This window comes from Neofelis nebulosa, chromosome 13 (assembly GCF_028018385.1).
Source record: "Neofelis nebulosa isolate mNeoNeb1 chromosome 13, mNeoNeb1.pri, whole genome shotgun sequence".
NCBI lineage: Eukaryota > Metazoa > Chordata > Mammalia > Carnivora > Felidae > Neofelis > Neofelis nebulosa.
In genome coordinates this window covers 51,166,300-51,191,252 of record NC_080794.1, presented here as the reverse complement: position 1 = coordinate 51,191,252, position 24,953 = coordinate 51,166,300, and the positions used below count along the sequence as shown (strand labels likewise).

The following is a 24,953-nucleotide window of genomic DNA, read 5'->3' as shown; positions in this document are numbered from 1 at the left end:
CAAAAAAAGAAACCTTGCCTTTTTATTCTATGAAATTTTTGTTTTTGAAATTTTTTTTCAAAAAAACTTTCACTGCACTAGTCTTTTTTAAAAACCTAATACAAACTTTAACTAGACAACACTTCTGTCCGTTATTGCCACTTAATACCCTAAGTCCAGGGCCAATGGCAATTCTCTCTCTTCTCTGCCAAAATTCTTACTGCAAACCATAACTGAATCACATGTGGAATAAGAACTAGGAAGTAACTGGATCGTTCAAGTGGCATGATGTAGATTTGAGCAGGTCAACTCTGTGACACAGGATTTCTCCAAGTATGGGTCAGGTACCCCTACATGGAAATCACCTTGGAAGGCTGTTTAAAAACAGATTCCTGTGCTCTACCTTGACCAGCTACTAATTTAACACTCTGGGAATCAGCCTAGGAATATGTTTTTTCTTTTTTTAATTTGAGAGACAGAGACAGAAAGAGAGAGACAGAGAACACGCAAGTTTGAGACAGGGGAAGAGGGGGAGAGAGAGAATCTTAAGCAGGCTCCACGCTCAGCACAGAGCCCCATGCGGGGCTCAATCCCACAACCTTGGGATCGTAACCTGAGCTGAAATCAAGAGTCACATGTTCAACTGACTGAGCCATTCAAGTAGCCCTAGGAATATGCATTTTAATGAGCACCTCCAGGGAACCTTTTATAGTCTAACATTAAAGACCCTCTGCATATGAATTAATCATTCACATTTGGTACAGTTGATCTATGAGGGCCTCAGATAAAGACACCCCAAATCACCAAACTCACTGATGTCACTTTGTTAATACACCTACTTCGTAACATAATATTTATGTGTGTATAGTTACTGCACCCATTAAAAACTAAACAAAACAGGGGCGCCTGGGTGGCTCAGTCGGTTGAGTGGCCGACTTCGGCTCAGGTCATGATCTCGCACTCTGTGAGTTCGAGCCCCGTGTTGGGCTGTGTGCTGACATCTCAGAGCCTGGAGCCTGTTTCAGATTCTGTGTCTCCCTCTTCCTCACCCTCCCCCATTCATGTTCTGTCTCTCTCTGTCTGAAAAATAAATAAACGTTAAAAAAATTTTTAAAAATAAATAAATAAATAAAAATAAAAACTAAAAAAAAAACAAAAACAAAAACAAAAACTTGGAAGCCGCATGATCTTAGGAAGCCAAAAATGTTTTAGATGGATGGAGCTACTGAGTGCATCATGGGCTGGAAGCTTATCAAATTAAGTCTCTTAAAAATGATTAGTTTTCTTGGGGCGCCTGGGTGGCGCAGTCGGTTAAGCGTCCGACTTCAGCCAGGTCACGATCTCGCGGTCCGTGAGTTCGAGCCCCGCGTCAGGCTCTGGGCTGATGGCTCGGAGCCTGGAGCCTGTTTCCGGTTCTGTGTCTCCCTCTCTCTCTGCCCCTCCCCCGTTCATGCTATGTCTCTCTCTGTCCCAAAAATAAATAAAAAACGTTGAAAAAAAAAAATTAAAAAAAAAAAAATGATTAGTTTTCTTTACTCATAGCTTTACAATTTGGATTTTTTTTTTTAAAGCACATTAGTTGGTGCAGCAGGATAGGAATAGGTTTTACTTGAAAGAGGAGGAGCATTCTGTGGTCTCATAAATTTAGGCTATCTCTTTAGGATATCTCTATCCCCACCTTAATTAGCAGCCTTAAAAGTAAAAGCCGTCAACCAAGATGTCTACAGATTTACTGACGATCACCGGCCATCAACCAGCAAATGGACATTAGCCACAACCTTAGTGCTGGTTATTCCTTGGGTATAACCTTTGAGCACTGACATAAATCACTGGAGACAGCTAATGTTTACCAGGCAGTGACAAGACAAGGTTGGTTCCATCCTTACCTGCATTCCGAACTGAGCCTCTCAGAAGTGTGACTACAGTTCTCAGCATCACACAGGTCAGTTCTCTCTCTGGATCCTGAACACCAAGCGTGGGCTCTTTGTTTCCTGGCATATTTAAGAACCAATAAGTAAAATCTTCAATATACATGGTATGATCTCAAATCTCTGGTTTCGTGAGTTTTCCGTACTCGTAAGGAAATGAGAACATAATGCTTCTATTATAAATGAGTGTGCATCCTGATTCATAAGATCTAACCCTATAACCCCTTCCTTATACCATGGATCTCCAACTTGAGCACATTAAAATGCCCCGGAGGGCTTGTTGAAATCCAGAAGCTGGAATTCTTCCCTAGAGTTTCTAGCATAGGAGGTCTTAGGTGGGGTCCTATAACTTCATTTTTCTTAAGTTCCCAGGTGATGCTGATGGAACTGCTCTGAGGACCACCCTTGAGAACCACCACCCTACATAATGTCTGAAGCCCCGCCTCTTTGACTTTCTTTTGGGACAGTTTTATACTTTGCCATTCATGCCTGGGAGGAAGGACCTGCCAGCTCACACCTGAGGGTAGACATGGTTGAGAGATTCTGGAGTGGGTAAGTGTTTCCATTAGATTCACGACGGCAAACCAGGCCTATGTGTTTGCTAATGAATCCCCGGTGCCAGAAAAGTGCCTGACACGAGCGGGAAGCTCCATCCATCTTTGGAAATGAATGAATGAATGAATGAATGAATGAAGGTAGTTTATTAACCAGGATGCAAGGTATCTAAGAAGAGTAAGAAACATTTAATAACAGAAAGCATAAAGCAAGACCAGATACATCAGCTCACAAAAAAGTTCTTCTGGGAATGGTGATAGGTCTGGGGATTGGACTGAAAAGCAAATTCAGTATCAGGCAGCTGAGAAGCAATACACAGGAAGGTAACACGGAAACATTAAACAAAAAGACCGTGCAAAGGGCAGTGGGAAAAAAGCGCATAGCAAGATATTCTCCAAGGCCTGGCCCAAAGGCCCAGATGTGTAAAGACAGAAGCTCCTCATCTTCAATCTTGACCCTATTTGCAAATACTCCCAGGGAGATGTGAGTCCTTCCTGGCCTCCCCAAGGTGCCTGTCCATCTCAGTCCTCGATGCAGTAACAGAGAAGCTACAGGGTTAAGACTAATGAACATTTTTGAGCACTTGAGCATTTCTTCTCCAGACACAGCAGTGAGACCTTTTCAGTATTTCTTCACTTAATTCTTACTAGATCCCTAGGACATAGATATTTTTGCACCCATTTAACAGAGGAAGAAACAGGCTCAGAGAGGTGAAGTAACTTGTTCAGGATCACTCAGCTCATAAGTAACACCCCCTCCACGGCTGTCTGGTCCCAGCGCCCACACTCTCTCACTCAGCTTCTTCCCATCACACAGGCCCAGGGAGCAGACAGACTGATGACTTTAGCTTGAGTCTGAAGCCCAGTTCCAAAAGCAGCCGATGGCTAGAAGGCCCTCAGCCCCTCCCAGCCAGTGCAGTAGGAGAAAAGGCCATAAGGTGGGGAGAAGTAAGTGGCTGCATTCAGTGTCCTAATCCCTCCTCCAAACTGAAATCCCAGAGGTGCAGGTGCAAACAGAGTGAGGGAAAGCCAGGAAGAACTGGGAAAGGAGTTTTCATGCCCTGGCTCCTATCTGCAGGTTGATGGAGGTGGGGGTTATGGAGAAACCACACAGACCAGCCCCAGCAGGGCGTGTGCATGGGGGGTGGCTAGGCAGTGAGAGAGCCTGGGCCAGCACTCCCGCCTGGATAGAAGGCACCCGGAAGACCCATAGGGGTAGCAGAGGCTGCTGAGGTTGAGAGACCAAGGTAGGGGTGAAGGGATGTGGCCAAAGAGCCACAGGTGCACAGCCCAGCAGGGCACGCAAAAGCCGGACGAAACTTGGAGAGGGAAGCTGGACAGCACTGTTCACTGCTCTAAGCAGGAGACCATGGGGCCTGACAGCACTGAAAGGAAGCCCTGTACCAGATAAGCCCACACGTACACAGGTCCCTCACCCTCTGCCTGCCGGGGCCCCAGGCCTCCCCGAATTCCCTTGGCTTCCTGGTGTCTCCCTATCTACATACATCTACATAGCAGACGGTGCAGGAGATATCTCTGCCAGCTGAGAATTCATCAGACCTGACTCAGCCCCATGAGTGTGTTTAAAGTTCCGCCTATCCCTCTGGCCTCTTCATGGGGAAGATCAGTCCAGTTATAGCAAACAGAGAGGCCGCCTGCCCTTTGAAGCCACATGCCCCAAGGGACCTTCTCCAACCCTCATGTTGCCAGGTGACCTGGGGATGCTCACTTTTTTCTGTTATGTTGATGGGGGGTGGAGTGGCACCCGCCCACCCAGCCTGTTCCCTCCAACCCTCCCGACGCTCTTGGGAGTCACCTGACTTCCTCAGGATCTTGGCCCGCTTCCGCAGCTGGGCCAGCAGCAGACCCAGGAGACCCGAGTCCCGGAAGATGTCGGTGAAAAGCAAGTCCCTGCCGGCTATCCTGAGGACACTCTGCAGGGCCACGAGGGCGCAGGGTGACTCGGGGCTCTCCTTGATCAAGCACTGCACCTTCCGCAGGATTTCATGGGGCACATAATGCAGCTCGAACACCAGGGCCTCCAGCAGCTGGAAGAATTGCTTTTGCACCAGGGCCGGCTTCAGGGGCACAATCTCCACGAACTGCGAGATGGGCTGCAGGGTCCACTCCAGCAGGAAGAAGTTGCGGGCGTTCCAGACCCACATGGTCCTGATGGCTGACAGGACCTTGGTGCAGAGGACAGGGTTGCTGGCTTTTTGGAAAACATTCTGTAGGACTTGGAAGGCCTGAAGATTCTTAACGGTCACCCCTGGGGACAAAAGGAGGGTTAACCCTGCAGGTCATTTCTCCTGCCTGTGCCTAGAAATATGTGGTGGCATTAGCACTGGGAAATACCATTCGGTTTCTATTTTCTAGCTCCTGTGGCTAAATGTCTATCAGAAGTCCAGGAAAGCCAGCTGCCCAGAGTGTGAGGAAGGCTGGAACTGCATTGTCCAAGATGCAGTGGCTCACCAAGCAATGGAAATGTGCCCACTCAACTGAGATGGTCCATGCGTGTAAAAATACACACTGGATTTCCAAGATACAGCACAAGGAAAAGAAGGCCAAAATAAATGCCATTAATACCTATTTATATTGACCCATATTGAAATAGCAATGTTTTGGATATATTAGGTTAAATAAACTACATTATGAAAAGGAAACTATTTCTTCATATTTTTTTTAAAATATGGCTACTAGACCATTAAAAATTATGCGATACGTCTAGCGTTATTGGGCAGGGGTGGGCTGGAGGGTTGGTTTTAATCAGTTAAAAACAAACGATGTTGGGGTGCCGGGGTGGCTCAGTCAGTTAAGCATCTGACTTTGGCACAGGTCATGATCTCAAGACTCGTGAGTTCGAGCCCAGTGTCAGGCTCTGTGCTGACGGCTCAGAGCCTGGAGCCTGCTTCTGATTCTGTGTCTCCCTCTCTCTCTGCCCCTCCCCCACTCACACTCTGTCTCTCTTTCTTTCAAAAATAAATAAATATTAAAAAAATTTTTAGGGGCGCCTGGGTGGCGCAGTCGGTTAAGCGTCCGACTTCAGCCAGGTCACGATCTCGCGGTCCGTGAGTTCGAGCCCCGCGTCAGGCTCTGGGCTGATGGCTCGGAGCCTGGAGCCTGTTTCCGATTCTGTGTCTCCCTCTCTCTCTGCCCCTCCCCCGTTCATTCTCTGTCTCTCTCTGTCCCAAAAATAAATAAAAAACGTTGAAAAAAAAATTAAAAAAAAAATAATAAAATAAAAATAAATAAATAAATAAATTTTTAGGGGTGGCTGGGTGGCTCAGTCGGTTAAGCGTCTGACTTCGCCTCAGGTCATGATCTCGTGGCCCGTGGGTTCAAGCCCCGCATCGGACTCTGTGCTGATGGCTCAGAGCCGGGAGCCTGCTTCTGATTCTGTGTCTCCCTCTCTTTCTGCCCCTCCCCCACTCACACTCTGTCTCTCTTTCTTTCAAAAATAAATAAATATTTTTAAAAACTTTAAATAATAAATAAATAAATAAATAAATAAATAAAATGATGTTAAAAATTACTAAGCAAAGTCAGTATCTTTTCTAGACACGTAGTTAAATAAAGATATCTCCTGAAGCCATCCCCTCCTTTCACTCCATCAGAGAACTCCTTGCCTCCAACCCTCTCTGCCTCAGCCCCCAGAGATGTTTCTGAAACTCACCTCCGGTCCAGACACTTCACTATGTATCTGCTGGAGTTCTGTCCAGAGGCCCTTCCTGTACTGGCCCTACAGTCTTGCAGCCTTCACACTCTGGTCATTTTCCCAGACCCCAGATGTTCGTGGTCACCATTTCTCTCCCCAGGCAGTAATTTCTGCCTTTAAACTTTCTCCTCTTCCTTCCTATCTAGGCAACTCACTCTTAGCCTTGAATGGGGCCTTCTGTGCACGGTTTCCTGACTAACCCAGACAGACCCGACCCACCTGCCTGGTGTCACCACTGTGCCTGATGCATTGATCAGCCAGTTATGGAGATTCTGGTTCAGCGTATGTGTGACAGTCTCTACAGAGAAATTTTAGGGAGCAGATACCTGCCTGGTCACACGGGTGCCTCATGTGGGGCAGAATGGCTGCTGCACAGAGTTCATCAATCAATCAATCAGTCTCAAAGAACTGAGGAAGCCTGACCCTGAGCCTGGGGGGCTGTTTCAGGGCCATCAGCCCTTATATACAAGCCCATGTTGCAGAATAAGTCATGGCAGAGGTGGGGGTGGAGACCATTACTCCCACCATTACTCAAGAGGGTCTTTGCCTTTGTTAAGCAAAAATTTCCTCTAAATCCCACCAAGACACCTAAAAAATGTCTACAAAGGAGAGATTTTAAATCCATAGGTAATCTCCGCAAAGGAGTGACAGAAGCACTGACAGATGCCAAGTGTTGGTTTCTTCACAAAGAGTCAGGGAAAGACCTGGGTAGCATTTGTCAGGGCACAGTGCCAGCCCCTGCCAGGCCCCCAGAAACACAAAATGACCCACCAGAAGCCTCATGATGGAACTTGAAGCCTTCCAGCTGAGGGTAGGTGATGCTATCAAACACCTTCAGCTCTGACCTCCCGCAGGTCGTCAGCCACACCAGCAGCTCGAGGAGCTCCTCCAAGTGGGGATCCACTTCGCTCTGTGCCAGTGCATCGTACCTGCAGGGACAGACGAGGCCAGCTCCCTGGACTTTGTGGACAGGGCAGCCATGTTTGCTCATGGTGCTCCTCCCAAGGATGCAGGGCTAAACCCACCCCCAAAAGACACGTGCACAAGAAGAGCAGGGACGCCCTCAAAATGGGAGATCTAATATTTCAAGTGGGCAAGCAAATGTCTTCGGAAGTAACCCAACTTTATTAGACTTCCTTATGCTTATGTCAAGGTGGAGTATTGTTGCATTTTTAGCTACTTAAGTGTAGATGAGCCAGCTTTCTCTTCTTGTGGAGAAGGGTTTCTCTGTCTCTCAAGTCTTACTCGAGCTCTGTCATGTCAAGAGCAAACGTGCTTGCAGTATGATTTCAGGTAAGGCAGAAAAAAAAAAAAAAACAATGAGCTGAGCTGGGTCCTTCCTGATACTCCTTGGAGTAGGCTCATTTCCCCCCTCCTGGCTTCTACAAGAAGTCTGGAGAAAACCAACCACCCATTTAACCAAAGAAATGTTCAAGAACTGCTATGACATGGACCTCCATGGGAGCAGTAGCCAGTTGGTCATGGTCCAGACTAATGTAAAGAGTGGCAACCCCATAGGAACATTTATTCTTAGTGTCCCTTTGGAGGAAGCCCCTCAGGGTACTGTCATTTAATCACATCTTTTTGGGGCTTCAGTCTTCTCATCCAAATTACCCCTCTAGACTAGAAATCTGGCTCTTCAGTGAAGTCTGTGAAGCACAGTGGTAAGCCACATCCCATGCACGAGAAGGGCTTCTCATATTCATAGAGCAAAGCACAAGGGAATACATGTAGCCCTGCCCTTAATCAGCTTCCCCAAGAGCAATGAAGAAGTTGCAACAATCAAGGAATTTCTTTGATTTCCATCTCCTGGCTCATCCACTCCTTAGACCCAACCTGAATATAATGTGGCAAGGCAGAGCGGAGGAAATTAGTCCTGACCCAGATCAATGGTGTCTTCATTTGGGTTTCCAATGGTCAAGTATTTGAGAGAGAAAAGGTAGTTTATTTGGGAATTGAAGCAAAAAATACTACCGGGGCAGAGGGCCTGAGAGAGGGAGAGGAAGGAAGCCAGTGCAGGAGCATTATAGACCAAGCACCTTCTTGGACAACTGGAGTTTAATCCTTTGGGGGGCTCTGGGAGGCAGGGTAGAGATATCCCACCCAAGGGACAACTTTACTGGGTATTTATCCATTATCTCCGGCCAGTCCTTGGTTGACGGCTGCTTCTGAGGGTTGCTGCCTCCTCAGCAGTTCAAGCCAGCAGGTGTGCATGTGATAATACCATCCAATGAATTTGGTAAAATTGTTATTGCAATCCCCATCAGTTCTCAAAGGCAGTGGCTCTCAAATCCTGATGCACCTTGAATTATTTTTGCCAATAAAAGTCTCTTTGGTCATGCTCTATGGAAATCTGTGTTTCAGAAGAAGCTTCAAAATCGCTTCCTCCAAAGCAACCCAAATGATACTGAGGACCTAGACATTGGCAGTTTCTTCCCCACGAGGTACAACCACTTACCGAAGTAGCACTTTGAGGAGAAGAGGGTAGCCCTCCCCATTCTCAAACTCTAGGAACAGAGCCGAAGAGACGGGATAGGAGTCCTTCACAAAGCCCAAGATGAGGCTCACTGACTCGCTCACCTTGGGAGCAGGGAGCGTGTCTGCAAGCTTGGAGAGATTCTGAAGGGAGAGTTTGATGCAATCCATGGCTGCCAGAGGAAAACAACCCTGTTAAGTTTGGAGGCTATAGCTTTTCTGCCACGGTCATTCTCTCCCCACACTCCGTTAAACTATCTATATCAAGATGTAAATGAGAATTAATTCAAAGCCCTTTCCTGCTGGGTCTTGAATCAAGAAGTCTTCCCCGCGGGAAGTGTCACCACTAAGAGCCACACTGTGCAGACCCAGATGGAGAGGACACAAAACAGGAAAAGGAAGGAAGCCTCCTAGCTCTCCTCCTAATTCCCGGCATGCAGGAGGGACTGGGTCCATTAGGTAATAGGACACAAGGTGAAAGACCTGGGCGTTGAGAAAGACCTTCTTAAGGAAGCAACACTGGAGACGGGCAGAAATTAGCTTGAAAGAAAGTTCAGGGAAGGATCTATGAATATGTAAGAAGGTGAGGGGCAAAAAGACAGTGGGTTTCAGCTACTAATATGTCCAGGGGGTTGGCACCCAGAAGTGCAGGCCACCGGGGAGGAGGAGGAAGACAGGGCCAGCTCATTTGTGGCCCTGGCCTTGGAACTTGCTGGTTTCCCAGAGCTGTGAGAAGTCAAGGGAAGAGCTGAGTCGGAAGAGAGATGTCATTGGATTTGCATTTTGATGGATTACTGTTTTTAGGACTCTTTCACCGGAAGAAGCCTCTTCTGAGTACCAGGAAAGCCATGCCGGTGGATCAGGAAAAGTGTCTATGAGAACTTAAGACAGCACATGCTCTGTCCCTCAGCCGCAAGGCTTCAGACACGCCCCAGAGTCCTCATGCCGGGCAAGGCAGCCCTAAGAGCCATGGGCTTGGCAGCTAACTGCCAGGCCAGCCCTTATTCCAGACCTTCTCCTCAGCCTGTACGCCCATGGAGACCACCCAGTCCCCTAAGGGGGTCCTGGGCACAGTGCTCCAGGCAGCAGGCTCCCCACTGAGGTGGGAATTTTCTTTTCTAGTTATTGTCTTGGACGGCTAACAATAATGACACAGTGAGAGAGCCCTGTCATCAAGACACACAGCTTTTCCTCAGGGGTCTCTGGCTCAAGCCTATGGGGGGTACCCGGGCTGCTGAGCCTCTCAGGACCAGCTCAGCTCAGGGTCATTGCCACTAGGCCCTGGCCTCACTGGGAGCCCCGAATCCCTAAACTGGGGCTGACTTTTGGTCCTGGGCTCAGTTACAAGAGGGCGGTGGGCTTGCTGAACCTGCTCAGCTGTCACCAGGTGATGCCGTCTGTTATGGGACACCCCAGAAAGAAGGCAGATCACAGGGCAAGGGGTTGCTATTCCCATTTTACAGATAAAAGAACTGAGGCACACAGGCACGTACGTGCCCGAGGTCACTCCACCATGAGAACAGGTGGACAGAGCTGGAGTCCACACCCCAGCTTCTGGCTCCGGTATCTATGGCCTTAACCCCTGCATATGCTGCCCAGAGCAGAGCCGAAAGGAGATCGGGCATCTCCAGGCTTAGGATGTTTGTCTCCTCCTGTTTGTGAGCTGGGGACCTAGGCAAGTTCTTGAACTACTCTCAGTCTCCGTTTTCCCCATCATCAAAATGGCATTAATGTCCATCTCAAAGAGACCAAGGAGATAATATACAAATTATCTGCTGTGTGTCTGTTTGAGAGTAAATGAGTTCCCCTTTCCTTCCCTCCTCCAGTGGAGCACCAACATAAATAATAAAAGCACTTTCACGAAGGAAACCAAGCAAAGAGTCGTCTACTGGGCATAGGTGGGCTTCCGTGAAGACCCTGTTTGTTCATCTCTTTTTTGGTTCCAGGGTCTCATTGTAGAAAGTTGGCCCGTATCCCACCCCTGGTTTCCTGGGGTCATACCCTGCAGGTATTCAATGATGCCAAGGTGCTGGGCCTTGGAGATTGCCCTCAGCACACAGAAGGTGGGCTCCTTCCAAAAGCAGCAGCTGTGCTCCCAAAGACAGGTAGTGGCAATCACTAGAGATTGGAGCTCATTTCCTGACAGAAGTCTCTCCAGCCCCTGAGACTCACTGCAAATGTTCAGCAACATCTGGGGAAGAAAAAAAAAAACAAAAACAGATGCCTAGTTAGGAAGCCTCCTTCCTGTAAGTAACAGATTTCTTCCCTTGTTTTCCAGAGCTCTGAGGGTATGTCTCAGTGCCAAGGATGGGTCGTATGGGTCACCTTCTGCCCCAGAACAGCATGGTCAGCGGTGCCCCCAGAAAAGGGTGACAGAGCTTGGGCTAAAGTCTGCACTCCCAATCCTATGCAAGTAATCAGAAAAACAGAGAAGCGTTTGACTTAGAGAGGTGTCCTTCTACATAGACACGCAGGGAAAAGATGCCATCAAAGGTTAAAGGATAGGATTAACAGAACCCAGTGTTATTTAAAAAGAGATGTGTTCCCAGATCCCTGGTTGGCAGTCAAACTCTACTTCTCATAAGATTATGAGACTGATCCTCTAACTTCCTATCTGGACCCTGTGCGCCCACCCATCCAGCCTTTCTATGGCTGCCAGAGGGACTTCCAGTACCTTCCCGCCACTTAGGGTAAATCATAGCTCACAGAGTTCTGCACAGACTAGCCCTGCCTCCTCTCTGACGTGATTGTGTGCAGCCCTCCCTTTGGCTCTTGGTGGTCTAACCGGATCTCCTTCAAGTTTGACATATATGGAAAGCTGCTTCCATCTGAATCCATCAGCCCCTTCTAAGCATAGGGACAGAGTCCAAGCTGAACAGTCATAGAGCCAGCCTCCAGACCCCACCTGCTGACCTTCCCAACAGTAGCCATGGCCATGTGACCCTTGGCTTGGAAGGTCATTTCTGCGCCTATCCCCTCTCCCCCCGCCCCTTCACATCTGCACTCCAACTTTCAGCTCCTGTTTCAATGCCATTTCCTCAGAACGGTCTTCTTTTATGCTCCCCTATAAATCAGGTCCCTTTGTCCTCATTTCCCAGCACACTTTTCACTTTGCCTTCAGAGCACTTAAAAAAAACGGACACAGCTCTCTAATTACGTGATTATCTCCCTTGTTTGGCTTCCCCAATTTTCTGTCACCTCTGGTACTATGCTTGCTGCTGGAACCAGCAGTCTGGCACAGAGGAGTATGTGGGAGGAGCTCATATATTTTGCAGAATGAAATAAGGAAAACCCTAAGGAATACAGACATGCCCCGCGGCTCGCATTCTACCCTTTCAGGGGCAGAACCATGAAGGCAGGGCTGCGCCAGTTCCCTGCGGGACACTGAAAGCCACGTGGTAAAGACTTGTCAAAGCACCCAGTACCGCAACCTGGCCACCACTTAGAATATGGTTTATATACGGATAAACGATGCCCGAGTTTCCAGCAAATGCAGCTTAAGGGGTAACCCACCATAAGTAAGCTTGTGACATAACCTCTGGTAATGAGAACTCTCGCTTGAGAATGAGTCTAAAATGGATATTCATGTGAATGCACATTTACAATGCACAAATGCATTTGGAAATTCACAAAATCACCTGCTCTGTGAGCCACTGCCTGAGGCACTGGCCACACAAAGATGAGTAGGACTTATGGCCCTCCTTACCCTCCTCCCAAGGTGTCTTCCTCCAGAGAGGCAGGAGGAGTTTTCTGGAGAATACAGCATCCTGGGAGCTGAGAAAGCAGAGCTGGTCAATAAGGGGCAGGAAAGGAGTAAGAAGTTATGTTAAAAGCTACCGCTGGTAGTCAGAGAGGATAGAAAAAATGGGGAAGGACACCAGGAAATTGCATTTGATGCTTAGTGGCCTGAGATCACTTCTGGGAGGGGGAAGGAGGTGGCCTCATAAAATGGTCTTGGCAGCCAGATTCCCAGGGTCCCAATCCCAGCCCCGCCCCCACCCACCAACTACCTCTCTGACCCCAGAGCCATGTTTACTCACCAGGCGCTAGTTTGCATGGAATCAGAATTGTAATACTACACACATCCTGGGATGGAAGAGAGGGATCAGGGAGGGGACAGATGTGAGGCTATGGCACAGGTGGGTACAGGGAAGGACTTAGAAAATGTTGGCTGCAATTATGCAAGTGCGGTTGCCGTGCTTGCCCTCCGAGGAGGCAGGGGCCAGAGACAGGAGGTTCCAGATGCTGGGGAGGGGCGGGCAGGACTCAGGAACACAGCCTGGAGGAAGCTGCTGGGGCCAAGTGGACGAGGAAGAGGAGCAGCACACTCTTCTGGGGGAGAACGACAGAAATAGCGACACAGGGATGAAATGAGATGGAAAGGGGAGAACAGACATTTTCCAAATGCACAAGATCCTGGCATTTGCAGAGAGCGTGGGGGTCGACAGAGGGGCTTCAGGACTAGGGCCGAGAAGGACGGAGACACCTCCAAGAAGCAGAGCGGGGTCTCGGCCCAGGGGTGTGGAGCCTTCCTCCGACTCACCTGCACAAACATCCTCTGAACTTGAACATCATTCTCTAAAACCTCCTCCTTTTCCAGAGGAAAGACAAAGAAGAGGTAAAGGCACTTCAGGAGCAGGGGTGGAAGCCCGGATGCAGCGACTCTGCCCAGCGTCTCCTGCAAGAGAAGAGCAGACGTGACCCACGGCCACAGACCCAGGGGAGCACTCTTCCAACCCAGAGCGGCACGGTCTTTTAGCCAGGAAGATGGGTAAATAATGTCCTCTCTGTGGGCAATGCACTCTCACGTAAGAATGGGGACAATCACAGGACCCACCCAGAGTGGCTGTGAAGATTATGTTTCTGTGAAGTATACACTAGGTGCTCGATAAACACGGCATCTTTTGTAAGACAAATAACACGAAGGAAGGAGAGGAGGAAGGGAGGGAGGGACAGGTGCAGAGCAGAAAACAAGGGCTTTTCTAAGTGATCACACTACTGATTTGGGTAGTTGCCCCCGGATTAGCTACAACCTCCGCGCACGTATGGAATTGTGTGCGTGGGAGCAGGTGCGACATTAATCTGAAGCATACTGTCCACCCAATTTCCCGCCCAAGTGACTAATGTGACAGATATGGTGGCAAACTGAGAAAAAGGGAGAGGAAGAATGCACAGTCTGGGCCGGAACCAGGAATATAACGCAGGCGGTTGGTCCTACCCTCCCCCCTAAAAGCTTCCAGTGCAGGGTAACGTTGGCCCCTGTAATTGATACCTGGCTCTGCTGTGACCCTGCTCAGGGTGGCTCCCCTGTCCTCCATGCCGCACTGGCTCCGCTGAAAGCCAATTGCCTATTTGTCTTATTGCTTTTAGGGCTGGCTGCTCACAGTGGAAAACAAGCCCTTTAGGTTAATTTTTACTACTGGACTGTAAATAGTCCTTCCCCGGAGGGCAGAAAAGCTCCTTCTCTGGGCTTCAGGCTGCCGTGCTGATGGAGGTCCAGGCAGTACAGGCAGAGGAAAGGTCACATGATCCTCCCTGCAGGTAACAACTGCACACTGAGCTCCTCTCACACCTCCGTGCACTGTTTCAGATGCCCGGCTGATATCTGTGTTCACTGTTAGCCTCGGGGTGGCCGTGCCCCTATGTGGCTCCCTCTTGTTCCTGATGCTGAGCACTGGCACGTGGTGGGCACTCTCACCAGACAAATGAGTCTCTGGGTCTGCCCTGCCCGGGACCTCTGGCCATTTCTGCTGATAGCCACAGCTGCCAGGGACTGCTTCTGCCTAAGAGGACGCCAGCCATCAGCAAGCCACTCGCAGGGAAGCACCAGACCCCCAGCTTCACGGTGGAGGACACGTACACAACCAGGATGGGGCACCGGTGGGAAGGGAAGAAAGAGAAGCCAGCCTCATGTGGGTATCATCTCCAGGCAGGCACGGGACAGGTGCTTAAGGTGGACTCCCTCCGTCTGAGCTTAGCAGACGGCAATAAAGAGCAGTGGCTCAGAACACGGCCTCTGGAGTCAGACATCAGTCACAGAGGGTGCTAACTAATGTGGCTTCGTAATCTGACTCAGAGGGCTTGGGGGAGGATTTATTGACCTGCAGGACACACTAGCCTTGCCCCGACACGGAAAACAGTCCATACACATTGGCCGTTGTTAATCCCTGCCCTGACCCTAAATCAGAAAACGAAGGCATTATCCCCGGTCCTAAAATTAGCCACACAACAGAGTCACGAGAGATAACACAATTTTCCCAAAGTTACACACAGCCCGTCAATGGAAAAAACAGGATTCAAATGTGGATTTCAGATGCTAACGTTCCCATGTCCTGTATCAGAAGGGAATTATGGCAGGAGAAATGACAAATCAGTATCATGGGGGAAAAGACACTCGAGATGCGTCCCTGCCCTTTGCTGGGACTTCCGCGGGACATGGATGAGGAGCTCCCAAGCTGGGTTCCGTGGGACCTGGAACTTACCGAGTTTGTCCCCGTGAGCACATACACCGACTTCAGGAGCAGGTAGCCATCCTGATCCACGTCCCCTTTCCACCGCAGCAACTGCCCCACTGCCTCCCTCGCTTGCTCTGGCAACAGCACATGAAGGGGAGAACGTGTCACCAGCGGGCAGTGCGGTGACCTGCCCACCCAGCTCTCCCTCCACTTGGCCTCCTTCCCCGTGAGAGGTGCCTTAGCATCCTTAGGGGACTGAACACTTGGGTGTCACCTTTTTGCTAGCACCCTGTCCCAGAGACGCTGGTCCTGTGTGTGTGTGTGTGTGTGTGTGTGTCCCTTCCAAGAGCAGCAGGGCTCTGCTGGTCCCCCTTCCCTCCTCTGCTGGCCTTTCCCTTCATTCCCAACATCCTCAGTGGCAGAAATGAGCCTGTGGGGTTCTCTGGAAGGCACCACTCCTACTCCACTAGAAAAGCAGAGAGTGGCTTTGCAGAAGTCCCGGAAGGAATATGCAGGGGTGTTTTGTCTCCATAAAGTGTTCTCTTACCTGCAGGCTTTCCCACAAGTGCCTTCTGTATTTCTTGGGCAAGCTGGTTAGAAATATCTTCTGCTAGGCTTTGGAGACTAGGAAAGGAGATGATCCCCACAGAGTTTTCCCAGGCCTGAAGTGCAATCAAAAAGATTCCATCAGAGATGTCAAAGCTACAAAGCAAGGCAGGAGAATCACCTTGCCTCTCTCCCTGCCAGCCCAAACCAATGAGTCAACTCGCTGTCCCAGGTGTAGCCCAAAAGTCACTGAATCACCTACCCTAACAGCTTCCATTCTATCCGTACCTAGTTGCTATGAATTCTTCAACTTCCATTGAGCTCCAGACCCATATCCAACTGGACCCTGGGTGTCCGCCCCTGAATTTGTGCTCTTGAAATGTCAAATACACATAATTGAATCCATTGCCTTCCTCCCAAATCCGCTGCATCCTGTCTCAGTGAATAGTTCTACCAAGCACCCAGTTGCCCTCATGGGAAATTCTAAGGTTAATTTCCTGGGCCCCCTCTCCCTCATGTGCCTTAGCCCATCAAATGCTACATCTCGCTGGTTCTCCTCTTGCATGTTTCATGTTTCTCAGACCTGGTGTAGATATCTTAGGTTTAGTCATGCAATTACTTCCTTTAACAAATTCTAAAGAGTGGGATTACAAGTTGCAAGCGTGTGCTTTCTATTTATTTTTTTTTTTCAGTGTTTTGGTGAACATTACCAACTCATTCCCCAGAAAAATTTACCTGATTATCCTCTCCAGAGGCTCCATGGGAGAGGACGTTTCTCTTCACCCATTGGGCACTGTCATGCTTTTTCATTTTAAGTGAGAAAATTTACAGAAGAAAAAAATATCTCATCTCAGTAGAAGTCCTGTGACTACTAAAGTAAATGAAGACTTTTAATGCTTCTTGAATTGCCTGCTTTTACTCTTAGCCTATTATTCTATTAATTATTTATTTAAAAAACAACTCTTTACATATAAAAAATGTTAATCCTTGGTCCATAATAGTCTCATGAGTTTTTCAAATTTATGATTTTGTCTTTTAATTTGGTATTATTTGGTTTTGCTCTACAGAAAGTTGAAGTTCACATGAAATGAAATTTCTCAATCTACTGCTTTGTTTTCTGGCTTTAGTCCCAGGCTTAGGAAGTTCTTTCAAGTCCAACTGGTTGTTGCCATTTTTAATCTTTTTCTTCTTGTTTTTTAATTCTTTACAATTCTTTCTTCTCTGCTCCTTCTCTATTACCATCCTATCTGGTCATCTTTTGCCTTGGACTTTTTCTTTTATTGGTTAGGATACTATTTAATAGAAGTCATTAATTTTAAAATTCTGCCTGGGATGCCCAGAATTCTCTCCCCATCTGCTTTTCCTTAGAATCTTCTCGTTTGTTCTATTGTGTTGTCACAGGCGTAGTTTACCAGTCCCAGGATGAGGAGAGCTCTCTCCAGACCAACAGTCAGAGCACAGTGACTATTCTTGGCATAGGACTTGAGTTCCTGGCAACTTCGCCCTTCCCGGTTTCCCACCTTTTCAGGAATGGAGGCTGCTGGGTGCGTTCCTGGCAATTAGTGGCCTCAACAAAATACACTTTTGCTGGACTCCCATCCACTGCTCCCACTAGCCAACCACATTAAATTATATCCCTGCCCAAAGCTGTGACTGAGTTTTTTTTCAGCTGAGATCCTCCTTCTAGAAAAGGTGAAGAAAGCATCAAAATCCCAGAGGGAAATGTGCCTCCTTGCTGTAGATTCTATTTTTATCAAAAAGTAAAAACCTTTTAGAATTTTTTTCTATACTAAAAGACGTTACATACAAAGGAAGCAAGACACAGATTGAGAAAAAATATTTGCAATGCATATAACTGACAAAAAAATAGTATCCCTACAAATTTATTTTAAAAACCCTAATTTGTTAAACAGGCAGATGAAACAAGAAACTTATAAAAGATACAATCAATAGTGAATTACTAAGAACCAGGAAAATGCAAATTAAAACTACAGTGAGATAGTCCTACTTTTCAGGTTGGTGAACGTGTAAAAGCCTGACAATGACAGTTGTGGGGAAAGTTAAGCGACCAGGAAACCCCCATGCTCTACTGATGGAGCACAGTTTGCAAAAAGTCCCTTTGAAAAGTACTTAACCCAGTCCAATAAAGTTAGAGGGGGACACATCCTATGACCCAGCATTTCCTTCCTAAGTATATTCCTTATAGAAATGTTGGCACATGTGTACAAGGAGACATGAACACAAAATGTTATGCACTTTATTTGTGATTGTGTAACACCGGAAAAAAATGAATGTTCATCAATAGGGCAATGAATGAATAATGTATGGCCTATGTATGTAAGGGTATTACATAGAACCGAAAAAGAAACAGAGCTACATGTATCAATATGGATAGATCCAGAAATACAATGTTGAGTGGAAAAAGCAAGTTGCAAAAGTACATTACAATCTGAGTCTAGAAAAACCTGTGAGTTTACATATAAATTTCACACTAATATCACTTAGGATTATTAAAATGTATTCATATCATTGTGTAATTTGGATATATATTGGATATATACTTGGATATGTGTAACACATACTGTATCCATATAATATACTCAATAGGTGTGTGTATATATATTATATATAATGTATATATGTATATATAATATATATAGGTGTGTATATATGTATATATACACACACATTTTATATATATATTTATATATAAATATATATATAAATATATATATTATAAATTATATATAAATATAAATATATATAATATATTATATATAAATATATATAATATATATTATATATAGTATATATACGTATATATAATATATATAATATATATTATATATACGTATATATACGTATATATAATATATATGTATATATATACATATATACGTATATATACGTATATATGTGTATATATATACATATATATATATATATATATATATATATATATATATATATAAAAATTCCCCCACAGGGAATAACTCAGCAGGATGTGGGTTTCCACTAGGAAAGGGCAGAAGGGGAATGAGCTCTAGAATGCATACATAGGTGGCTTTAGATTATCTGAAATGTTTTATTTCTCTTCTATGGGTAATGAGTACATGGATATTTATATGTGGATATAAATATCCATATATGGATAACTTTTTGCACCTGAAATTTTTTTGTTTCTGCCATATAAATGGACAGAGTTGCCCCTTTCCTTTGTAATTAAAAGAGAAGTCCATCAGAACTTTGCTCAAACTACAAACATGCTAGGTGAATGTTAAACACTACTGCACACAGTAGACCTTCAGCAAATATCTGATAAGTGAGCACATGAGTATCAAATCCACAATATGCAGATTGAGGGGCGAATGTATTGCATGTTGGTTTTGTGCCAAGTGCTGAGCCTAGTACTTACTCGCCTTGTTTTCATTAATCCTTACAACAACCCTTCGAGATTGGTGCTGTTATGATTATTCCCGCTTTATAGAAACTAAGACTGAGGCAGGAGAGTAAGCCCAGAGAATCAGGTAAGCAGCAGAGTGAAGAGTTGAGTTATCTCACTCACATGCAAGTAGCATGTCCATGTCTAAGAAATTTATGGCTACCACCTGGAAACCAGCTATCACCTGGAAACTTGAATCCCTGGAAAGAAAGAATCAGTCCTTTTGGCTGAGAATTTCTTATAAGATTATTTCCTCCCCAGGACTGAGAACTCTGCTATGATGTCTTCCTAACAGATTCCTGTGCCTCCTTCCCTGCACTGGCAAACCCCTCAAAGACCAATTTGCAGGCAGTTGACTCAGAAGCATCTAGATCGTCTCAAGCAGTGGGATTCCTGCAGGCGCTCCACAATAAAGTAAATTGGGCCACTGTGAGCTGAACAGTAATTGTACGCTCAGCCAGATTCTCCCAAGGCTCAGACTCCTTCCTGGGACCACAAAGGGCACTTCTGGAGGCCACGTTAACTCTTTCAGGCCACTGGGGTGCTGTTTGATGCACAGAGGCAATCATTTACAGAATGGTACCGCGGAGACCCCAAAGAGTTAAGGCAGTTTCCAAAAGGACCTAATTTTTTCCCAAACTGGGACTTACATGCTGAGAGAATATTGCTCAATATTTTTAAAATTTTTTATTTACTCACATTATCTAAGCTGCACCATCATGCCTTGTGGCTGTCTCTCACATAGAAGAAAGAGAAAGGAAAATGATGCTGTGGTCTCCAAAGGAAAATGAGGAATCATAAAAGCTCTTGAGGGGATGGGAGAAAAATCCAGCTTTGGAATGACAGAAGCCGGCTGGTTTTCAAGGATGGCTGCAAGGTTACTATGTCCTCATTACCACAGAGTTTGGTGGTTTGGTCCTTAAGTGAGTTCAACACATGTCAGACTTTATGTGAATCTCCCCTGCTAGTGTGACAAGGTTGACCCTCTCCTTTCTAAAAAATGATGTATCAAAACTTCGCTAACACAACAAGAATGTTCTTTCTCTGAGATGGGAATAAACCATGTTGCAGACCCTACTTCAGGGCGGGTAGGTCAGGGATAGATAAGGAAGGGTACACGCCTTCACTGCCCCCTCTGGACACTACACTTGGGAACGATTATTGGTCATCCTTATTATTCTGTTTAATGTTACTTCTTTATCTTCCATTTTCAGTTGGGTCCACGTGTGGCTTCTGTGGGAATGACTGACCACGCTCAATGGCATCAACTCCACACCACTGGCACGGCTGTTAGTCTAAGAGCACCTGTACATACCTGTGTATCTGCACACATGCATATACACACACGTGCACAAACACACGTCCAAGTACAACTGATTTAATGTTAATTCCAATCCCTCCGCACTAGGAAATGAATGATTCCCTCCACTGTTACCCACTGTTCTGGCTATAGACTGCTCTATAACAACCACCCCAAAATTGAGTGGCTTCTTTTCTTCATGGATTTGCAGCTGGGACAGCTAATGGGCTAGACATCCACTTGCAAGATGGCACATTCACATGGCTGGCGAGTTGGTGCTGGCTGTCAGCAGCAAGGTCAGGGGCTTTGGTTCCTTTACATACAGGCTTTTACTCAGGGCTGCTTAGACCTCCTCACAACATGGCAGCAGAGTTCTAAGAGTGACAAGTGACAGGAAGAAGAAGCTGCAAGTCTCTTGAAGCCTGGACCCGCACACATCACTTTGGCCCTATTCCATTAGTTAAGCCATCACAAATCCACCCAGATCCCAGGGGAAGAGATATAGATGCCATCTCCTGAAGGGCGCAGTATAGACTCATTCTCAGCATCTGTAACCTACCACATCCACAGCTCTCTCTCTTTTTCCCCATGTGTCCCACCCCCAGGTTGTCTGTCCCAGACAGTGAGGAGTCTTACACTAACTTCCAGGGTTCCCCTATCTCACTGCCTGTTTTCCCTCAAAGTACATATTCTAAGAACAATCTCCAACAACCACATCTATAGCTCTAGCTTTCCCCATGTCTATTAGTACCAACTATCTCCGTGCAGTGTGAGGACCTGAAGTGGTTCATTTTCCCCAAAAGCAAACTCAACCTAAAGGCCAGCAGGACCTACCCATGCTTGCTAGACGAATGCCTTCTTCTCTTGGTGTGAGATCCTATGATAGGAAAGGTTCTAGAAAGACCAAAGCCCAAGGCTCATGGCATGAAAACAACAGTCAACAAAATCTTTCCTAAAAACACTGTTCTGCATGCTAAGAAGTCATTAGCTCTGTGCTGCTTCCTGTGTGATGCAATAAAACCTCCCTGTCTGCAACCTCCTGGAGCTATCTAAACATCACATGTATAGGGGATGACATCCTTTTTGTACCCAAGGGGAATATCGGTACTAGCCAGGCAGAGCCATATGTCCACTGAGTCATAAGACAGGAAAAGAACCAAATGAGTTCTGCTCTACAAAAACCCCAGCACTGTCTGAGGGACCCCAGTGGTGAATGACACAGGCCTGGCCAGAGTGTCCAGGTTAAGTTCTGTTCCTTACTAACAACTAAGCGACTTTGGCCAAGTTATGCAACATCTCTAAACCTCTCTTTCCTCATTTACAAGGCTGGGATAAAAAATGGCACTCTCTTCGTGGAGTTATTAGGGGGGCTTATAAACACTAAACAAAATGCCTAGTTTAGGTAGTTAGAGTTTGGTGAATATTACTAGCGATTATCAGTGAAACTGATCACCTGCCCTGGCTAAGAACTCCTCTTTGATATATGGAGAGAACTGAGGGAGACTGGTGGGGGAGGAAAGCCTGTAGTTCTGGATGAGAACTTCCTTTCTGACTCATCCTTTCAGAGCCGTTCCTTGCCAGGTGTCCAATGCCCTGAAATTCCATTAGGCTTTTCCTTATTACCAATAGTGTATCCAAAATTTTGAGTGGGTTCACTTTTTAACAACCCCACAGTTGTTCTTCAACTTGGGAGGCAACGCGGCTGGGAGGTACTTCAGAGCCAATGAAGTGCATCCTTGTACTTGCCTAGCAGTTAATGCAGAGTTAGGGAGAACGTTGTCCACTGTAGGCTCAGAGGAATCAAATGTGAGACAAAGCCAAAGAGGCTAAAGGGAAGTTCTTTGGGAAGAAGATGTGAAAGAAGCAGCTCTGAGAGGGTCAGAGGCATTTGATAACAATGCCTGTTATCAAATCTCAAGACTCACCAGGTCAAGGCACATGGCAGCCCCTCTCCCTCCCCCACCTCTTCCCCTCCCCAGCACTCACGCCTGTGCTCTCTCTCTCTTTCTCTCTCTCTCTCTCAAAAAGAAACAAACAAAAACAAGAATATTCCAGATAATCTTAGTTTTCCTTGGGCCCAAAGTGAAAAGAGTCAGGTATAGACAGTTGAGCTCCACCCAACAAAGAAGTCCAAGACTCTTTTAGATACACTCGGTTGTCTCAGAGCCCAATGGGGGCATGGTTACCATGATAACCGATGCATAACTAAGGCTTTAGCATAACTTTTGAAATTCTCATATTTCCAAGGGAGTTCTTTATAGGCAACCTTGAAGAACACTGTTTTGTGGTTATAAAATTCAGAACAGAGTGGTTTCAAGCTTGACTTCTTATGCAAGGACCCGTATTCCTAGTATATGGAATGTTCATAAGAACATATGGATGTTCTTAGTCATCAGATTTTATCTGCACTATACTGAAAAAAAAGAAAAGAAAAGAAAAGAAAAGAAAAGAAAAGAAAAGAAAAGAAAAGAAAAGAAAAGAAAGGCAAAAAACCCTCTGATCTTCCCCATGTTACTTTCCACTACCAACTTTTTTTTTAAGTTTATTTATTCCGAGAGAGAGAGAGAGAGAGAGAGAGAGAGAGAGAGAATTCCAAGTAGGCTCTGCACTCTGTGTGGAGCCAATGCAGAGCTCAACCTCACAACCATGAGATCACGACCTGAGTGGACATCAAGAGTCGGACACTTAACTGAATGAGCCACCTGGGTGCCCCCCCCCAACTCTTAATTAAGAAGCCTGTGGTCTCTGGCTCTGGTGGGGTTTTATTAGTTAGAGCTTAAAAGAAACAACAGGTTTGTAGACATGTGGGGCTTAATAAAAGAATATAGATTTTAAGAAATGATAATAATTCTGCTTCTGCAGGGTTCATCAGAGGTGAGCTTCAGGGATTCGAAACATATCAGATTGTGTTGGCAGTTTGGGGAATGGTGGAAATAGTATCTCAAACTACACACACACAGTTAGTATCCTAGAGGCTGGTGGAAAGGTAATGACTGTGCCCTCCATGTGCTGTGAACTTTACAATCATTACTTAATCTTACCCTCACAGATTTCCAGCAAAGTGCTATTGGTTCCACTTTACAGATGAAGAAACTGAGGTTCAACAATATTTAATCATTTGTTCAAGGATGCACAGCTAATTAGCAATGGAGCCAGGACTTGAGACACCTGCTCTCTTTGGCCCCAAAGTCCGTGTGTTCAACAATAGGGCCATTATGTCTCTAGTTACAAGAACAGGGCTTGGGAGGCATGAACCAATATCAAAGTTCAGTGATAGGAACTCCTTGCTATGCATGAGGCCACAAGCTCAAATGCCTACAGATCAGGTAACATAAATGAGTATTGTGTGTTGGGCGAAAGATATTGGGGAATGGGGGAACTGGAGAAAAACTGAGAAGTAGAGACCATCTTCTGTCTAAAAAGGGTGCCCCTAACCATCTCCACCCAATTATCAGTACTGCATCTACCAAAATTTTCAAGAGAAAACTGGAAATCTGATTTTCATGTGAAAACTTTCCATTTTGAAAAAAGGGCCACTAAGTCATTGTTAACCCCTAGAAGCCAGACAAAACACATTCTGGGTGTTATTTAGTATCTTCCACTCTGGACTAAATATTCCATGACAGTAAAACCTCTATCTGTCTTCTTAGTGCTCATAGCCCCAGGCCCCAGCACAGGGTATAAGAGCTTAATGAATATATGTATAACAAATGAATGAACTTAAAATCAACAATCTGGAAAGAGGTAAAGAAGGACCAAGCCCTGGCTCTTGAATGAGAGTCCTTTCCAGAGCTATGGCTGCCCAGATGGGTAGGAGAGAGACAAGGCAATGGCCAAATCCACTCACTTCCCAGCAAATTTTGGTGGGGGGCAGGAAGTGGCTCACACTTTTCCTTCCATAAAGCAAAGTTGACCTGAGAACTGGGGAAGACTCAACCACCCCCACCCCCCCTAGAAGCTAGGGTCATCAAGGCAGGGAGGGTTAGGAATGAGAAACCTGAGCTGTGTCTCCTAACCTAGTTCTTCTTTTCCTATACATTCCCTATGCTCCAGTTATCCAGTCTGTGAAATGAAATAGATGGGGTATAATAAGTCCAAAAGATGGAGGAAAACAATGAGTTAATGGACAGTAAGCTACCTGAAAAAATTTTTTATAGAAAGACATACCTAAGTGTTCAATGTATCCTAGAAATATGATCTCAAGAAGATGCCCATCTTTGGAGATTCTCAATTATTTCTGGCTAATAAGTTAGATGAGATATATCAACAAGGGGGTTTCCCAATAAAAACCTGCCAAAGTCTCCATCTGTCTTAGTCTAGTTTCAAATGTGAAAGGATCTCATATTCTTTGAATGGAGCTATATGTTTTGTTTTTAATAACCCCAAATCAATAGTCAAGCAAAAACTAAGTTCTCATAAAAAGTTTCCAACTCTGCGGGTGCCTGGGTGGCTCAGTCAGTTAAGCATCTGACTTTGGCTCAGGTCATGATCTCATGATCTCCCGCGTCGGGCTCTGTGCTGAGAGCTCAGAGCCTGGAGCCTTTTTCAGATCTGTGTAT

At 46.1% G+C, this 24,953-nt stretch overlaps 1 protein-coding gene across 7 annotated transcripts in view; it reads right to left on the bottom strand.

Moving 5' to 3' along the window:
- The window catches only part of WDFY4 (WDFY family member 4), a 297,907-nt gene that overhangs the window by 250,503 nt on the left and 22,451 nt on the right, over positions 1-24,953 (bottom strand). For all 7 annotated transcript variants that reach the window (XM_058696988.1, XM_058696987.1, XM_058696986.1 and 4 more), the window contains 8 exons: positions 15,654-15,768; positions 15,134-15,240; positions 13,195-13,329; positions 10,653-10,842; positions 8,635-8,824; positions 6,948-7,105; positions 4,278-4,730; positions 1,866-1,970 (listed from right to left, as the gene is read on the bottom strand). In XM_058696988.1, coding sequence (XP_058552971.1) covers positions 1,866-1,970; positions 4,278-4,730; positions 6,948-7,105; positions 8,635-8,824; positions 10,653-10,842; positions 13,195-13,329; positions 15,134-15,240; positions 15,654-15,768 — 1,453 coding nt within the window. The remainder of the gene's footprint in view (positions 1-1,865; positions 1,971-4,277; positions 4,731-6,947; positions 7,106-8,634; positions 8,825-10,652; positions 10,843-13,194; positions 13,330-15,133; positions 15,241-15,653; positions 15,769-24,953) is intronic.